Source organism: Aquarana catesbeiana, linkage group LG01 (genome assembly GCF_042186555.1).
Source record: "Aquarana catesbeiana isolate 2022-GZ linkage group LG01, ASM4218655v1, whole genome shotgun sequence".
Taxonomy (NCBI): domain Eukaryota; kingdom Metazoa; phylum Chordata; class Amphibia; order Anura; family Ranidae; genus Aquarana; species Aquarana catesbeiana.
Window position 1 is genome coordinate 349,957,365 of NC_133324.1, and position 18,290 is coordinate 349,975,654.

Consider the following 18,290-nt stretch of genomic DNA (forward strand, 5'->3'; position numbering starts at 1 on the left):
TGTGTTACCAAGCAATAGAACAGGTGTACCTAATCAAGTGGCTGGTGAGAGTATATATTTTTTTAAAACAAACATGTTATACTTACCTGTTCGGTGTAGTGGTTTTGCACAGAGCAGTCCTAATCCTCCTCTTTTGGGGTCCCCTGCCAGCGCTCTGGGCTTCACCCACCTACCGAGTGGTCCCATAGCAAGCCACTTACTAAGGGGAGGGGGGACTTGTGCATGCTTGCTCTCGAGCCACGCGCTGTGTATCTCAGCCCCGCCCCCTCCTGACTGATTTAGGGCAGTGGGAGCCAATGAGGAGGGAGAAAGCCAGGAGAGCAGCTGCTCTCGTGTACGTCGCTGGATTGAGATCTCTGGCTTCAGAGACCTGAAGCATGCAGCAGGTGAAGTAGCAGCTCCTGATTTATTGTATATACTTGTTCTAGGTCAGTGAGGTATCAGCATCGATGCCAGGTAGTTAGCTTTTTCAAAAAGGAGGACAGCAATGGCAGTGTAAGGATTTTTCTTTTGTACAGGTTTCCTGTACTTTTTAAAGGCAAGGTGTCATCCAACTAAATGCCCTCCTGGTGAAGAATGCTGTAGTCTGACTCACAAGATACATACAGATTCCCTGACAGTGAAGTACTGGTTGAGCATCACTGCAATTACGCCCATGCAGCCCCTAGTTTAAAATGCACTGCACAGTTTGTAAAAATATTGTTTAAAGTGTTTGTTAAAGCAGAGTTCCATCCAAAAATTGAACTTCCGCTGATCGGATTCCTCCCCCCCTCCGGTGTCACATTTGGCACCTTTTAGGGTGGGAGGGGGAGTAGATACCCGTCTAATCCAGGTATTTCCTCCCACTTCCGGGCATAGATCACCACAGGCTCCGCGGCAATCTACGCCCTTCCTCCGTCCATCCCCGCTGTCTTCTGGGGAGACACACAGGTGCCAGAAGACAGCAGGGACCAGTGAGGACACGCATCCACAGTAGGGAACCAGGCTGTGAAGCCGCAAGGCTTCACTTTCTGATTCCCTTACCGAAGATGGCGGCGCCTCCACCCGAGAGACATATCGGCTTCAGGTGAGGACATCGCGGGCGCCCTGGACAGGTAAGTGTCCATATTTTAAAAGTCAGCAGCTGCAGTATTTGTAGCTGCTGACTTTAAAAAAAAAATAAAAAAATAAAAAATGTGTTAGAACTCCGCTTTAAGGCATTATTAAAAGTCTATACCAGCCCCTCTATTAGAGGCTGGCATAGCACACTGTGTATGTTGCGTTTAAGAACGAGCGCTGTAAATACCTAATATCAGCTGTCTTCAGGCTCATCATTCGCAGCCACTTTCAAGCTCTGATAGATGTTTTCTGTGGGAGGGGGTGTGATCTCCCTCTGAAATCAGAGGGAGATCACGTGGCCACTTGTCTCCTCTGCAGAAAACACCAATCGGAGCTGGAAAGCGGCCGCGAGTCACGTGACCGGCCTTAAGACAGCTGATATTCAGTATTTACAGGACTCGTTTTTAAATAAAACATACACAGTGTGCTATGCCAGCCTCTAATAGAGAGGCTGGCAGTGGCAAATTGGCTGGAGACAGACAGAGAGGGCGCTGACAGGGAGGAAGTAGGGGGGAGAGAGGAGAGCAGAGAGCAGGCAGCCTATCACAGAGGGAGGCACTTTGACCACGGTGATCAGGGTGGAGCAGCCCTGGTTATCGTGGTCTGTTTAGAGAGGGCATACAGGAAGTGGTAGGTTTAGGGGTTGTTTTGTTTTTTTTGTTTTTTTTTTTTACAGTTTAGAGGGGGGCAGATTACATAGCACAAGCACTGTGCTGTGTAATCTGCTTTAAGGGACCAGGATCTAAATTAATTTTTTTTTGGGTTAACAATCACTTTAATGCAAATGCCATACCAGTAGTCCTTTTCCGTCACTCATGGAATCTGGCCAAAATACTTGCAAATGTTTACATTCCTAAACCTGGACTTTGCAGACGTTAGGTGCTCACCTCCAGCATTGCAGGAGAGGGTGTACTTCCTGGTTCAAAGGTCAAGCTTGTTTTGAACCCTTGAATACCAGGATGTACCTTGGTAGACAAGGGGATAAAAGTGTACCTTTAATCAGATTTTGTTAAGTATTTATGGCCTCTTGCACACGGTACTGATGTTCGAGTATCTGCTTTTTTGGGACGTAGTTTCAGGCATTTGTTCTGCACATATTCACGCATATTTATAAGTGTATTTGCGTGCACAATACATTCCTATGGAAAAATGTATTCATACAGTTGTGCTCATAAGTTTACATACCCTGGCAGAATTTATGATTTCTTGGCCATTTTTCAGAGAATATGAATGAGAACACAAAAACTTTTCTTTCACTCATGGTTAGTGTTTGGCTGAAGCCATTTATTATCAATCAACTGTACTTACTCTTTTTAAATCATAATGCAACAGAAGTGGTGCTTATTTTATATTTCTTTCACTCACTTGTTTGCACTTTGAGCACTAGCAATCCTTTTTGAGATGAGGATTTACTTACTCACGTTTTGTTTTTGCTTTTCTCTTTGTGAAATAAATCTAGATATTGTATGTCACGAAAACCCCCCCTTTTCCTTTTCCCTTTTTGGTACATTGCACTTCTCTATCACTAAATTTTTAATACACCAGTATCACAGTGTATTTCAGATCTAATACAGTTATAGCATGGTCAAATATTTATTCCACTTATAATATAGTTATAGCATGGTCTAATATTTATTCTAATATCTATTCCACTTTTTTGGCCATATACATCAGGCTATCTATATCTAAATCCCTAGCTATATACGCTAAATTTATATAGATTTTTAGACATCTAATACCTTCTACTCATGGGCATATTCATTTATCTTTTCTTATACTCAGGTGAATTAATTTACATATTAGATAGATAGATAGATAGATAGATAGATAGATAGATAGATAGATAGACAGACAGATAGATTTGTTTTTCCTGCTTCCTCCTCCATCTGTGGAGGAGAGCCACCCATCTGTGACCATTCGTAAGCCCCACGGGTCAGCCTTGCTTTCCTTTGAGAAGCAGGCAGGGATGGCAGTGTAACAGAGTCCAACATCAGAAGTGGGGGACGCTTTTGTTTTTTTCATTGTTTTTAAGATAACTCCGGTTAAAACGAGTATACATGGCACCAAGGGTAAATATCAAGTGATTAACATAAAATATTTATACCAAACAACATATAAAGAATATATGATCACTTTTTCTTTGATGCCCTTACAGAGCTTAAAGGACCCCCTGAGGAAGACAATGACCTTATAAACGTCGAAATGCATTGAGGTCTTCTCTATCATTGGCAAGCACTACCATAATCATAAGTGACACTGTTTGGAGTGGTAGTATACATACACTCCCTGTAACCAACCATGTGATAACTTATTTGCTCGATTTGCACATGTACCCAATATGTCTCGTTATATGTGAAACCGGAGCTCATATTTTTAAATTCCTGTATTCTTTAAATCATGTTCGGAGTATTTTGCTAATAAAAACATATCCTTTTACAAAAATCTTTTTTTGATGATTGCTGCTTAAAAAAACCCACGGGGACTTTCTACAACTTTTTTGGTAATATTTACTTCGGGGTGTGCAGCCACACCAGCCCCTGTTGAAGTGTCAGGTGATGCTAGAGTAATGCGACAGAAACTACCCAAATGACCCTGATCAAAAGTCTACATACCCCAGTTCTTAATACTGTGTATTGCCCCCTTTAACATCGATGACGGCTTGAAGTCTTTTGTGGTATTTGTGGATGAGGCTCTTTATCCTCTCAGATGGTAAAGCTGCCCATTCCTCCTGGCAAAAAGCCTCCAGTACCTGTAAATTCTTGGCCTGTCTTGCATGAACTGCACATTTGAGATCTCCCCAGAGTGGCTCAATGATATTAAGGTCAGGAGACTGAGATGGCCACTCCAGAACCTTCACTTTATTCTGCTGTAGTCAATGACAGGTCGACTTGGCCTTGTGTTTTGGATCATTGTCATGTTGGAATGTCCAAGTATGTCCCATGTGCAGCTTCCTGGCTGATGAATGCAAATATTCCTCCAGTATTTTTTGATAACATACTGCATTCATCTTGCCATCAACTTTGACCAAATTTCCTGTGCCTTTGTAGCTCACACATCCCAAAAACATCAGCGATCCACCTCCGTGTTTCACAATAGGAATGGTGTACCTTTCATCATAGGCCTTGTTGACTCCTCTCCAAATGAAGCGATTATGGTTGTGGCCAAAAAGCTCAATTTTGGTCTCATCACTCCAACTGACTTTGTACCAGAAGGTTTGAGGCTTGTCCCTGTACTGTTTGGCGTATTGTAAGTGGGATACTTTGGGGCATTTGCGTAGTAATGGCTTTCTTCTGGCGACTCAACCATGCAGCCCATCTTTCATCAAGTGCCTCCTTATTGTGCATCTTGAAACATCCACATTACATGCTTTCAGAGAGTCCTGCATTTCACCTGAAGTTATTTGTGGGTTTTTCTTTGCATCCCAAACAAATTTTCCTGGCAGTTGTGGCTGACATTTTAGTTGGTCTACCTGACCGTGGTTTGGTTTCAACAGAACCCCTTATTTTCCACTTCTTGATTAGAGTTTGAACACTGCTGATTGGCATTCTTAATTTCTTCAATATCTTTTTATATCCCTTTCCCGTTTTATACAGTTCAACTACCTTTTCCTGCAGATCCTTTGACAATTCTTTTGCTTTCCCCATGACTCAGAATCCAGAAACATCAGTGCAGGACTGGGTGAAAGATGCAAGGGTCTGTCAGGAGTCCAGAAACTCATTGACCTTTTATACACACACTAATTACAAGCAAACAGATCACAGGTGAGGATGGTTACCTTTAATAGCCATTCAAACCTTTTGTGTCAACTTGTGTGCATGCCATCAGGCCAAAATCACCAGGGTATGTAAAGTTTTGATCAGGGTCATTTGGGTAGTTTCTGTTGTCGTTATGATTTAAAAAAGAGTAAACACAGTTGATTGATAATAAATGGCTTCAGACAAAACACTAACCATGAGTGAAAGAAATGTTTTTGCGTTATTCATATTCTCTGAAAATGGCCAAGAAATCATAAATTCTGCCAGGGTATGTAATCTTATGAGCACAACTGTATTTATGTTCATATGCATAGACTAGAGCAAAATACTGACCAGGAACACAGATTTTCCTTTTTCTTAAGAATACATAGAACTTGTTTATGTGCCTGTGTGTATAGACACATTGTAAACAATAGACTGCATTTTAGTTCAGTAAAAAAACAACCTGCTGTTCTGAGCCTTTTCAAGCTGCAGTGTACAAGAGGCCTATTGCTGTCTGTGTCCCTACTGGGCAGATTCACGCTCTCCATTTGTCCTGGTGACCACTGTCGTGATGGCAAATACAAAACTCTGCAGCTGTCACCAGAACAAGAATAGAGGAGAAATCTTGGTCACTTGTTATGGTGCTTTCCTTTCACTTCCTTTTATGTATCACTGTGTACTCACATAAAAGCTACTAAGGCTACAAGGACAATGTGTATGGTTGTGCAACAGCTAGATAAACAGTTCGAGAGACTCTTGCGAAGGGGATGTGGGTAGGGAGTCAAGTAGCTGCTACATCTTAAAAGGAGTTGTAAAGGCAGAAGGTTTTTTATCCTAATGCATTCAACCTCCTGATTGGCTGAGACAGAGCAGCAGCACCATTGGCTGGGGTGCCCTCTGTAGCAAGCTGCTGGCTGAGGGGCACTCAAAAGGAGGGAGGGGCTAGGAGCAGCAAAGAGGGACCCGAGAAGGAGGATCCAGGCTTCTCTGTGCAAAACCAACTGCACAGAGGTGGTAAGTATAACATGTTTGTTTTTTTTTTGTTTTTTAAACAAGCCTTTACAATCACTTTAAGTTCTATATGGATTGAGAAATCAATTGGTATGTTTTTAAAAAAATAAATAAGAGAAGCGACTGTATATATTGTTAAGTTGTTTCCTAAACTTCTAGACAATAAAAAGTGCCTAAGGCAACTTGTAATTTTCTTGAAAATCATAGCTTGAAATCAGGCCTGATCCTCTCTCTCTGGCACTGAGGTCAAAGTACCAAGAACATACCTCTGTCATCACTGAAAAAGTATAGTAATGGACTCATAATATTTGTTCAGTGACGGGCAAGTTTCTCCTTGACAAACATATATTTAAAGGGGAAAATAATTTTAACTTGCAAAACATAGAATGCTGCATTTTCCTAATTTGATGAGTTTATCTACACTACTGCTTTCTTACTGCACTATAGAAACATAGAAAAAGACTGAGTAGTCGATTGAGTATGCCCATTTTATTTTTTTGTTTTTTTCATTAACCTTGTTGTCCGACTATAGATCTATGTTTATCCCAAGCACGTTTTAAGCTATTTACTGTTGACTGCTCACTACATCAGTTGGTAGTTAATTCCAATCATCAACTACCATTTCAATAAAATAATACTAGAAGCAGGGTTTACTCTTCTTCCTTTCTCAAATGACAATTGGCCTCTTGCATTCTACAACCTCTTTCAAGGTAACAGAGTTCTCTTTAGTTGTATTTTACCCTGTCTTCCAAATTGCTGCACACACCACACCATACATTTAGGTAATTTTCAATACAGTGTCCAGTACACATCAATAAACACAAGCAAAAGTCACACCAAAAATGACTAAAGCTGGCCATACCTAGAATGACTTTCAGCCAATTCCTGATGAACTGACTCCATGCGCGCCACTCAACATCTTTCGACTGAAGGAGCAAAATTGTCCGCTGCATCCAAGCAGATACAAAGAAACACAGCGGGGCACCAGACTAAGACCCCTTTCACACTAGAGGCATTTTTCAGGCTTTTTAGAGCTAAAAATAGCACCTGTAAAATGCCTCATCTGCAGTCCCAGTGTGAAAGTCTGAGTGCTTTCACACTGGGGCGCTGCGCTGGCAGGATGTCAAAAAAAGTCCTGCAAGCAGCATCTTTAGGGCGCCCCTGCCCATTGAAATCAATGGGCAGCACCAGCAAAGTGCCTCGCAGCGGCACTTTGCGGGCGCTTTTAACCCTTTATTCGGCCGCTAGCGAGGGTTAAAAGCGACCCAATAGCAGCCGAAAAGGGCCTCTAGAACAACGGTAAAGCGGCCGCGCTGTCAGTGTGAAAGGGCTCTAAGGGACACAGCAGATGATCCAAGGATATACAGATATGCCTGTTTGCTTAATTTTTATGTATGTTGCTGATTGGCCATGCAATAAATACATTATTTTATTGGCCCCCCTTTTTTTCTTTTTATCTCCTACAGGGTTTGCTTCACTCTATGGGGACCTGCCACTAGTGTGGTGTAAAGTTTCTGTTTATTCTATTCATACATGGGATTTATGTACTTGATATACATTATATTGTCAAAAGTATTTGGACGCCTGCCTTTACACGCACATGAACTTTAAATGGCATCCCAGTCTTAGTCCAGTCTTAGTCCCTAGGGTACAATATTGAGTTGGCCCACCCTTTGCAGCTATAACAGCTTCAACTCTTCTGGGAAGGCTGTCCACAAGGTTTAGGAGTGTGTCTATGGGAATGTTTGACTATTCTTCCAGAAACGCATTTGTGAGGTCAGGCGCTGATGTTGGACATAAAGGCCTGGCTTGTAGTCTCCACTCAAAGTCCCCTCAAAGGTGTTCTATTGGGTTGAGATCAGGATTATGTGCAGGTGAGTCAAGTTCCTCCACCCCAAACTCACTCATCCATGTCTTTATGAACCTTGTTTTATGCACTGGTGAGCTATGATTAAGCACCAAATTACGGTGTGAAGCGAGTCAGTATTTTACCCTGCCTTTGCAATATGAACTGTCTATATTTGGATTTTTATCTTCAATAAAAGTGCATTATTGGAGTGCGGCCGTCTAGGACTTGTTTTTGCTCTCTGAGCGCATTTGTTAATTTATAAATTAAATTAGCCCACAGAAACTGTGTAATTTATATGTGTTCAGGTTTAAAGGGATGAGGTGGCAAACCTATCCACATCAGTGCCTGGCCTCAGAAATGGACTTCTGAAAGAATGGTCAAACATTCCCAGAGACACACTCCTAAACCTTGTGGAAGGTCATCCCAGAAGAGTTGAAGCTGTTTTAGCTGCAAGGGGTGGGCCAACTCAATATTGAACCCTACAAACAAAGACTGAGATGCCATTAAAGTTTATGTGCGTGTAGGTGTCCAAATACTTTTGGTTTTATAGTGTATATGGACTTTTAAGACCAATAAGTCCCTATCTGCCACACCAGCACCATTTATCCCATTTATCCATTTCTGTACTATCCAAGCAGATGCGACATACAGAAAAATGGGGGGGGGATGATTAATGCGCTACCCAAAAGAACAAAAATGGGCAAGCAGCTACAAACCATGTGACAAAAATGTAAACAAAAATTAAATAAATTGTAGCGCTAAAAAACATATGCAAATTGTCTCTGTGCACATGAACATAATGTCCCAACAGTGACGTGTTGCCAAAGCAAAAAACAGTCCACCGTGAATATATGTGATCCGTGTGGCAGTTCTTTCAGCTTCTCAACGGTCAGCTCAGGTATCATCAAGATAAAACGGTTAGATGGTATACGCTTACCGGATATGCCACCGAGGGCAGAAGTGTGGAATGATGGAGGCAAGGGTAGAGTATGTAAAAACGCCTCATACACCTCATATACTGCCTTTTACTCGTGATCACGTTTTATGTTCATGTTATGCGGTTTTTTAGTAATAAAAACACCCTGAGTTACACTATGTATTACACTCTTATTACACTCTTTTTTCCACATGGCCCGGTGAATGGAGACACCACCTGTTTTCTGGGAACCAATCTGATCCTGTTCCAGCTGACCGAGAGGGACATCCAGGCCTGGCAGAGGCTCTACCCTTGCCTCCATCATTCCACACTTCTGCCCTCGGTGGCACAAAGCTTTATCGATTCTATGCTTTTGGCAGTAGAATCCACCATATCCGGTAAGCGTATTCCATCTATCCGTTTATCTTGATGATACCTGAGCTGACCGTTGAGAAGCTGAAAGAACTGCCACACAGATCACATATATTCACGGTGGACTGTTTTTTGCTTTGACAACACGTCACTGTTGGGATATTATGTTCATGTGCACAGAGACAATTTGCATATGTTTTTTAGCGCTACAATTTATTTCATTCAAGCAGATGCGACCACTGTTCAGGTATTCTGACTCCTGCCTGAGCACAATTGCCTGCAGATTTGTCGATCCATGCTCTACAACATATATGGAGAAATATGTAAGGCCTGCTGGCTGGACAATATGTAATCAGTATATGGCTAGCTTATCAAAAGTGGAAAACATAAAAAAGGCAGTGTATAATATAAATGAACACTACAGAGCATATATAGCTAGATGGAAGCCATATTAGGGGTACTCACATCACTTGGACTCTCAGTTGGGAAGTCATCTACAGGAGGAATAGCTCCTTGAGCAATCAATTGCCCATAGGATGGAGGAGCTTGCTGCTGGATCAATTCTGCATCAATCCGAGACAGAGGAGCAAAGATGCTGTAGAAAATTTAAAAAACAGTTAGATCTGATGCTGGTTCCTGGCTTTACAATGCTTTTTCTTAAAGCAAACCCATCATTAAAATTCAAACTTCCCATAAACAGGATACATATTAACATTACCAAACCGTTATTGTTCTTGTGATGTGAAAAAAAAGAAAAAAACCTTCTTTGCTATGAATGAAGTAATATTTCTGTACCTAAGCTGCCTCATGTAACTTAAGGGCAGGTTCACACAACAAAAATGCATATCAGATCCGTTCCGGATGCGTTTGTGCATTTTTTTGGCGTTTCCAGATGCATTCCAGATGTTTTTTTTTCTTCTTCTTTTTTCACTGTACTGGGGGCCGGTGCATTTTTGATGCATTTTTACTGCGTTCCAGTACAGTCCAGTGCAGGAAAAATGCAGCATGGAACTGGAAAGCCCTGGTGTGAACTATGCCATTGGAAGCCATATAATCTACTTTCCATGCGGTTTTGATACAGAAAAACAAAATAAAAAACACTGCCCTGCATGTGGTGTGAACTGGCCCTAATGCAGAACTTTAGCCTCTCAATCAACATTGACTATTTTTTATCCTTAGGCCTCATACACACTGGACACTATTAAAACACCAGTAGCGTTAGCTTTAGAAAGTTGTGATAAAAATGCTAGTTTTGCAGCGCTTTTGCATTTGCGCTTTTTAGTGTTGTGCCGCATTTGAGCTCCTTAGCAAAACTATACTCCCAGAAAAGCTTAAAGAGGAAGTAAATCCTGATGGGGACCCCACTAACAGTGAGCGCCCATCTTCACCCCTCTTCCTTCCAGAGCAACGAACTCCAGCTCTATGACTGGCTGGAATCGCGTGACAATGCACGCAGGAGCCATCAGTCATGGCATGACCCCCTTTAGAAACGGCACGATCTGACCTTTCTAAAGTGCGCATGCGCCGTAGACATCGGCACACGGCTTTATTGTAAATATCTCCTAAACCGTGGAGGTTTAGGAGATATTTCCAGCACCTAATATCCTTAATATAGGCTTACCTGTAGGTAAAAGTGGTTGGACAGGGTGTACAACCATATTAAAGCTCAAACACACTCAAATGCCAGATAGCCACGTTTTTCAGTTGAAAAACTCCTCTTCAAACCCACTAAGAACAAAAAGATTGGATGGCAGCACTCTCACATGATGCAATTCGGCTTTAAAGGACTTGTCATCACCCTGCCTGTCTGTGCTTGGTTGTTTTATGGATTCTTGTTTACTTCAATAAAGCCGAATTGCATTGTTTGGAAGTGCTGCTATCCAATCTTTTTGTTTGCATCGTATCTGTTAGCAGTGATAGGGCGTGCACCCCACTGCTTGCATTACACCAGAAGGATTATGGCCCTAGCTACTCACCTGTGAGCAGCGGAACTTCTCTCCTTCAAACCCACTAGTTCTGGGGTTTTTTCCAGCCTGAAAACTCCCTGCCAAAAATCACTGATAAAAGCCTGTGTGCGCATGGACACATAGGATAACAGGCTGCGGAGTTTACCAACTGCAAAAAATAAAAACAAAACAAAGAAACGGCCAAAACAGCAGCTGTAAAAAAAACGCCCAGTGTACACGAGGCCTTATGCTGCTAGTATTAGTAAATAGATAGGGAAGTAGATCATATTTACTTGTTTTAAACATTTCTTCAGTTACTTCCGGGGCAAATTTTGTCATACATCCCAGGAATCTTCAGTAGGAGAGGAGGGGTTTTCTCAGCTAAGCACACCCTCTCCTGCTTGCATGCCTGAGCTAAGGGCAGATAGATTCCAGGAAGTACATAGTTACATAGTAGGTGAGGTTGAAAAAAGACACAAGTCCATCAAGTCCAACCTATGTGTGTGATTATGTGTCAGTATTACCTTGTATATCCCTGTATGTTGCGGTCATTCAGGTGCTTATCTAATAGTTTCTTGAAGCTATCAATGCTCCCCGCTGAGACCACCGCCTGTGGAAGGGAATTCCACATCCTTGCCGCTCTTACAGTAAAGAACCCTCTACGTAGTTTAAGGTTAAACCTCTTTTCTTCTAATTTCAATGAGTGGCCACGAGTCTTGTTAAACTCTCTTCTGCAAAAAAGTTTTATCCCTATTGTGGGGTCACCAGTACGGTATTTTTAAATTGAAATCATATCCCCTCTCAAGCGTCTCTTCTCCAGAGAGAATAAGTTCAGTGCTCGCAACCTTTCCTCATAACTAAGATCCTCCAGACCCTTTATTAGCTTTGTTGCCCTTCTTTGTACTCGCTCCATTTCCAGTACATCCTTCCTGAGGACTGGTGCCCAGAAGTGGACAGCATACTCCAGGTGCGGCCGGACCAGAGCCTTGTAGAGCGGGAGAATTATCGTTTTATCTCTGGAATTAATCCCCCTTTTAATGCATGCCAATATTCTGTTTGCTTTGTTAGCAGCAGCTTGCCATTGCATGCCATTGCTGAGCCTATCATCTACTAGGACCCCCAGGTCCTTTTCCATCCTAGATTCCCCCAGAGGTTCTCCCCCCAGTGTATAGATTGCATTCATATTTTTGCCACCCAAATGCATTATTTTACATTTTTCTACATTGAACCTCATTTGCCATGTAGTTGCCCACCCCATTAATTTGTTCAGGTCTTTTTGCAAAGTTTCCACATCCTGCGGAGAAGTTATTGCCCTGCTTAGCTTAGTATCGTCTGCAAATACAGAGATTGAACTGTTTATCCCATCCTCCAGGTCGTTTATGAGCAAATAAATAGGATTGGTCCCAGCACAGAACCCTGGGGAACCCCACTACCCACCCCTGACTACACCGAGTACTCCCCATTTATCACCACCCTCTTAACTCGCCCTTGTAGCCAGTTTTCAATCCATGTACTCACCCTATGGTCCATGCCAACGGACCTTATTTTGTACAGTAAACGTTTATGGGGAACTGTGTCAAATGCTTTTGCAAAATCCAGATACACCACGTCTACGGGCCTTCCTTTATCTAGATGGCAACTCACCTCCTCATAGATGGTTAATAGATTGGTTTGGCAAGAACGATTCTTCATGAATCCATGCTGATTACTGCTAATGATACCGTTCTTATTACTAAAATCTTGTATATAGTCCCTTATCATCCCCTCCAAGAGTTTATATACTATTGATGTTAGGCTAACTGGTCTGTAATTCCCAGGGATGTATTTTGGGCCCTTTTTAAATATTGGTGCTACATTGGCTTTTCTCCAATCAGCTGGTACCATTCCAGTCAGTAGACTATCTGTAAAAATTAGGAACAACGGTCTGGCAATCACTTGACTGAGTTCCCCAAGTACCCTCGGATCCAAGCCATCTGGTCCCGGTGATTTATTAATGTTAAGTTTCTGAAGTCTAATTTTAATTCTGTCCTCTGTTAACCATGGAGGTGCTTCCTGTGTTGTGTCATGAGGATAAACACTGCAGTTTTGGTTAGTGAAGCCCCCCGATTCACTCGTGAAGACTGAGGAGAAGAATAAATTCAATACCTTTGCCATCTCCCCATCCTTTGTAACCAGATGTCCTTCCTCATTCTTTATGGGGCCAATATGGTCTGTCCTCCCTTTTTTACTGTTTACATACTTAAAGAATTTCTTGGGATTTTTTTTGCGCTCCTCTGCTATGTGTCTTTCATGTTCTATCTTAGCTGTCCTAATTGCACGCTTACATTTCTTGTTGCATTCTTTATAAAGTCTGAATGCTGAGGATGATCCCTCAACCCTGTATTTTTGAAGGCCTTCTCCTTTGCTTTTATATGCATTTTTACATTGGAGTTAAGCCACCCAGGACTTTTGTTCGCTCTTTTAAATTTATTACCCAACGGGATACATTGGCCAATGCCCTTATTTAATATACTCTTAAAGCAAACCCATCTCTTCTCCGTATTCTTTGTTCCTAATACACATAAATCATCTGCCCTTACTAAGATGGTCACGGCCAGAAATGCTAGAAGGTGTTTTCTTTAACGTGATTTCTCAACAAAATAAAGCATGGAGACATGGATGGATGGGGGAAGTTTGCTCTGAATATTAAAAATGATATAAAATAGTATTTTTGGGGGGATTGTGGTGCTCAGATGAAGTGTAGTTCTACTTTAAGGCATAGACAGCTTAGATGACAAGGTCTCTGCCTACTAGAAACATTGTGGGTGTTTCATATCATCAAAGACTGCAGAGGATCTATGGTATTCAATGAGAGTATCTGTGTGGCAGGCTTCCTGTGAGATAGGAGGATGTAATTAGCACATATGGCCACTCCCATCAACACATAACTATAAAGTTTTTAAAAACGTTACATGCATTGATTAGATTATTTAAATCATGCTGAACCCTTCCACATGCACGTTTAAAACCTTATGAAAAATACAGTTCCTCTGTAAAGCCCAATTTTTCTTACCTATATTCCCGTGCTCGTGAAGTATACAATCGGCAAGTACATCCAAGAGCTACAACCAGTAATGTAGCACATATCAAGCTCCCAATCACAGCTGCAGCAATCACCTTCCTTGGAAGTGTGTACCCACAGTTTTTCTCATCGCTTCCATCTCGACAGTCAGCTTGACCATCACACACCCAAGCTTCATAAACACAGCGTTCTATGTCACAATGGAAGCCTCCAGGCTGACATCCACGGCAGCCTCTTTCATCTGTTCCATCTTGGCAAGAGGTCTGGTAGTTACACCTTTCAGCAAGGGGATAACAAGCTCGGCTAATGGCACAGGGATAGTGACCTTCTGCACAGCCAGAACAATTAGCTTCATCTCTGCCATTGGCACAGTCCCAAACGCCATCACAACGCTGTGAATCTGAAAAACATCCTCCTCCTACTTCCATTCCATCCTCCCACAAAAGACCTGGACTGGAACCACAAGGCTGGTCCCAAGGGAGGCAGTAGCCATGTACACGGTAAGTGGCATTAAATCGAGGAAGAAAAGAGTTGCGGCCACCATAGCCAGGAAAGCGAGAACGAGAGGGAGGAGAACCCATCTGGTCGAAGAAACGTGAACCTGGCTCATGAACCAAAGAGCTGGGAAGCCGAAATCTGCTGTCATAAGTTACAGGAGACCCAATATTGGGGATACGAGTGGAGCTTGGGTGGTACTGATAAACAACCAAGACTCTTCCACCAGAAGACTCCACGGTGACAGATTTCCCATTACTGTGTTGATCTAAGGCACGGAGAAGGTGTGGAAATTCTCCAACACTGTTCTCATAAACTACGAGAGCATCTTGCTCAGACAGATCTAGGGCAGAGAACTGCAGGACAAGACCTCGGCTATCTTCAGAATCAATCAACCAACGGCAATAAAAAGGCATTGAAGAGGACTGAGCAAATGGATATCCAAGAGGAGAGAAAACTCCATAGAAGTCCTTTAGAGTAATGTTGCAGTTTGAAGAGCATGCCAACTCATCAGATTGATCCTCACAGTCAAAGGAACCATCGCAGAGAGTATATAGTGGAAGACATCCAGAGTTGCAGTGAAAAAAACCTGGGTAGCAGGAGGATGAATCTGATAAACAAAAGAAAAAGGAGAAAAAGAGGGAGATTTTATTTTATTATTTTATTTATTTATAATTATTTTTATTTGTATGTAGCATTGCACAAAAAGATGATCAACTCAAATAAAATAGAAAAGAAAAGTGTATCACGGACGATATCAATCATTTTCCAAATTCAATTGTGACAAAAAAATTACAACTTTAAAAAACTCACCATACCTCTTACTAAATACCTTAACTGTCTAATTTCCAAAAATGGGGTAATGTAAGTGATATTTGTTCTATCCTGGCATTTTAGGGCCTCAAGAAATTATAGGCAGTCAGAACATCAGGACCAACAAATTGACATTGAGTAAAATATATAAAAAAAAAAAATATATATATATATATATATATATATATATATATATATATACACACACACATATACACACACACACATACATATATACATACAGTGGGGACGGAAAGTATTCAGACCCCCTTAAATTTTTCACTCTTTGTTATATTGATAAATGATTTTAGCAAATGGCTGCAATATAACAAAGAAATTTAAGGGGGTCTGAATACTTTCTATCCCCACTGTAAATGTAAAATTATATATATATATATATATATATATATATATATATATATATATATATATATATATATATATACATACACACACACACACACACAAATTGTAGCAAATATAACACAGAGTAAATATACACTGAATTTTTATTTATTTTTTTCAAAGAAATACATCAGAATACATTTGGGCTCAAGTTTATGAAGTAAGATTCATTATCTGCAAAATTGGATAACAGGCACTAAGACTTTTTTTTTTTTTTTTAATTTTGGTCCCTTAATATATTAAGTAAAAAAACAGAGGTGATTAAAGACCACCAAAAGAAAGCTCTATCGGTCTCACCAAAATTTATTTGGTTACAGAGTTGAATGACTGAGTAATTGTCATTCAAAGTGTGGCAGCACTGAAAGCTTAAAGATGGCCTAGGCAGGAAGGGGGTGTAACAGTCCGGTCTTCAAGAAAACAAAAAATATGGCCTGGCTACGTTACAGCCCAACTCTGGTGAACTACATCTCCCTGCAATCGAGAAAAAAAAATCAAAATGCAAATTTTTTTTTTTGTCCCAGGTGTCTTGGGCCAAGTCCAATGATGTTACAGGTCCTCTTTGCCCTCTTCTTTTTTTTGGAGGTAGGCAGATCCTAAATGTTCTAGTGAAAAGCAGCACATAATGATATGGAGCTGCCCTCTGCAGAATTTCTCCTTTTAGAGCAGAGTGGGGGAAATCTTGACAGTGAGCTGACCAAAAGTAGGTTAAATGATGGCTGGCATCACACACAACCCAGAGGGCAAGCACTTTTGGATTGGTGATCTGGCGAGTCTGTGGGGGATAGAGCGAGAAACCAGGTCTTCTGCTCTTATATTTTCAGTAACTGCAGAGGACCAGCAAAAGTAAATCTTTGGCCAAGCTGGAGCTGCCAGGCACAGATGATCTTTGGCACCTGTACTTGTACTATAGGTTGTGACTTGGCTCGGTCCCTGCCAGAGCTAGGACTTGCTGCACCATTCCACAATCCAATACCAGAACCTCTCTGCCAAGTGGCCATCCAGTCTTTGTTAAACACACATGGCTGGACTTGATTGTTGACTTGAGTTTACTCATTGTTGCTTAAATTATATTTCCAGCCCAAACTGTCTGTATTGGATAGTGCCAAATGGTTAAAACCACTGTCAGGTTTTTAATGCCGACTGTGATGCCCCCACTTAGTGCCTGTTGGGTCTCTCATACAGTAAGTGCAGAGTACTATTTGTAATGTTCTGCCCAAACTGAGGGAGTCAGAAAATGAATCACTACATTTTTGCAATTGAGGTAATAAATATTGCATGTGATAAATGGTATATAAAAGTTTCAGGAGATCAAAAAAGGACAGATTAAACCAATACCGCTATGGTGGGGTGCAACAATTTTAAAAGGACTATCTTCTATCCCAGTAATTTAATATGTAAAAAAACCCATACTCTATCAACTGTAATTTTCATAGCTTTTTGCAAAAAAAAAAAAAAAAAAATCACAGCTCACAGAGCAATAGGCTGCGCATAGCCAAGTTACACAATAATCAAACTGTAAGTGCCTGTGTGGAAAAGATCTTCTAATTATGACATTGTTTGTGGGTTTCAGCCTGGTGCAACAAAAAATACACTGAGGTGCCCATACACATTCACATCATTATAATTGTGTGCATGACTCACTCAAGTCCTATTATTTTACAATACCTGACAGACAGCAAAACCATGTTTCATAACATTCCTGGCACATTTGATCATTGAAAGGTGAGGCAAGAAAACAAATGTCGCTTAAGTTGTTTATTAGCTATTTTAATATCTAGATTCAATGATGAATAGGTAAATAATTTAGAAGCTTTTAAAATAAGAAAATGCACACTAAACCTGCAGTTGAGAGAAATATAGAAGCTGCGATTGCTGATTTTCCTCTGAAAATAGTAGCAGCTAGGCTGCTTTACTGAACCTCTTTATTTTCTGATTCACTAACCCTGAGCAAGTATGAAGATCAGAGAAGTGAGAAGTTCTTAATTGTACATGACACAGCAGACACATGGAGAGAGTCATAGCGGGTTATTTACTAAAGGCAAATCCACTTTGCACTACAAGTACAAAGTGCACTTGGAAGTAAAGTCGCTGTAGATCCGTGGAGGACATGCAAGGAAAATAAAAAAACAGCATTTTAGCTTGTACATGATTGGATAATAAAATCAGCAGAGCTTCCCCTCATTTCAGATCTACCCCTCAGATTTAAGGCCCTTTCACACTGAGACGGTTTGCAGGTGCTATTGCGCTAATAATAGCGCCTGCAAACCGACCAGAAAGTGCCGCTGCTTTGTCTCCAGTGTAAAAGCCCCGAGGACTTTCACACTGGAGCGGTGCGCTAACAGGACAGTAAAAAAAAGTCCTGCTAGCAGCATCTTCGGAGCGGAGTATATACCGTTCTTTCACCGCTCCTGCCCATTGAAATCAATGGGACAGCGCGGCTATACCGCCGGCAAAGTGCCTCTGCAGAGGCGCTTTGCGGTGGTTTTTAACCCTTTCTTGGCCGCTAGTGGGGGGTAAAACCGCCCCGCTAGTGGGCGAATACCGACGGTAAAGCACCGCTTACAATAGCGGCGCTTTACCGCCGACG

At 41.4% G+C, this 18,290-nt stretch overlaps 1 protein-coding gene across 1 annotated transcript in view; it reads right to left on the reverse strand.

Annotated features, from left to right (window-relative positions):
• LRP10 (LDL receptor related protein 10) overlaps nucleotides 1–18,290 on the reverse strand; it is a 38,254-nt gene that overhangs the window by 11,914 nt on the left and 8,050 nt on the right. The window contains exons 3-4 of the mRNA XM_073632516.1: nucleotides 13,982–15,095; nucleotides 9,449–9,578 (exon numbers count right to left, since the gene is read on the reverse strand). Coding sequence (XP_073488617.1) covers nucleotides 9,449–9,578; nucleotides 13,982–15,095 — 1,244 coding nt within the window. The remainder of the gene's footprint in view (nucleotides 1–9,448; nucleotides 9,579–13,981; nucleotides 15,096–18,290) is intronic.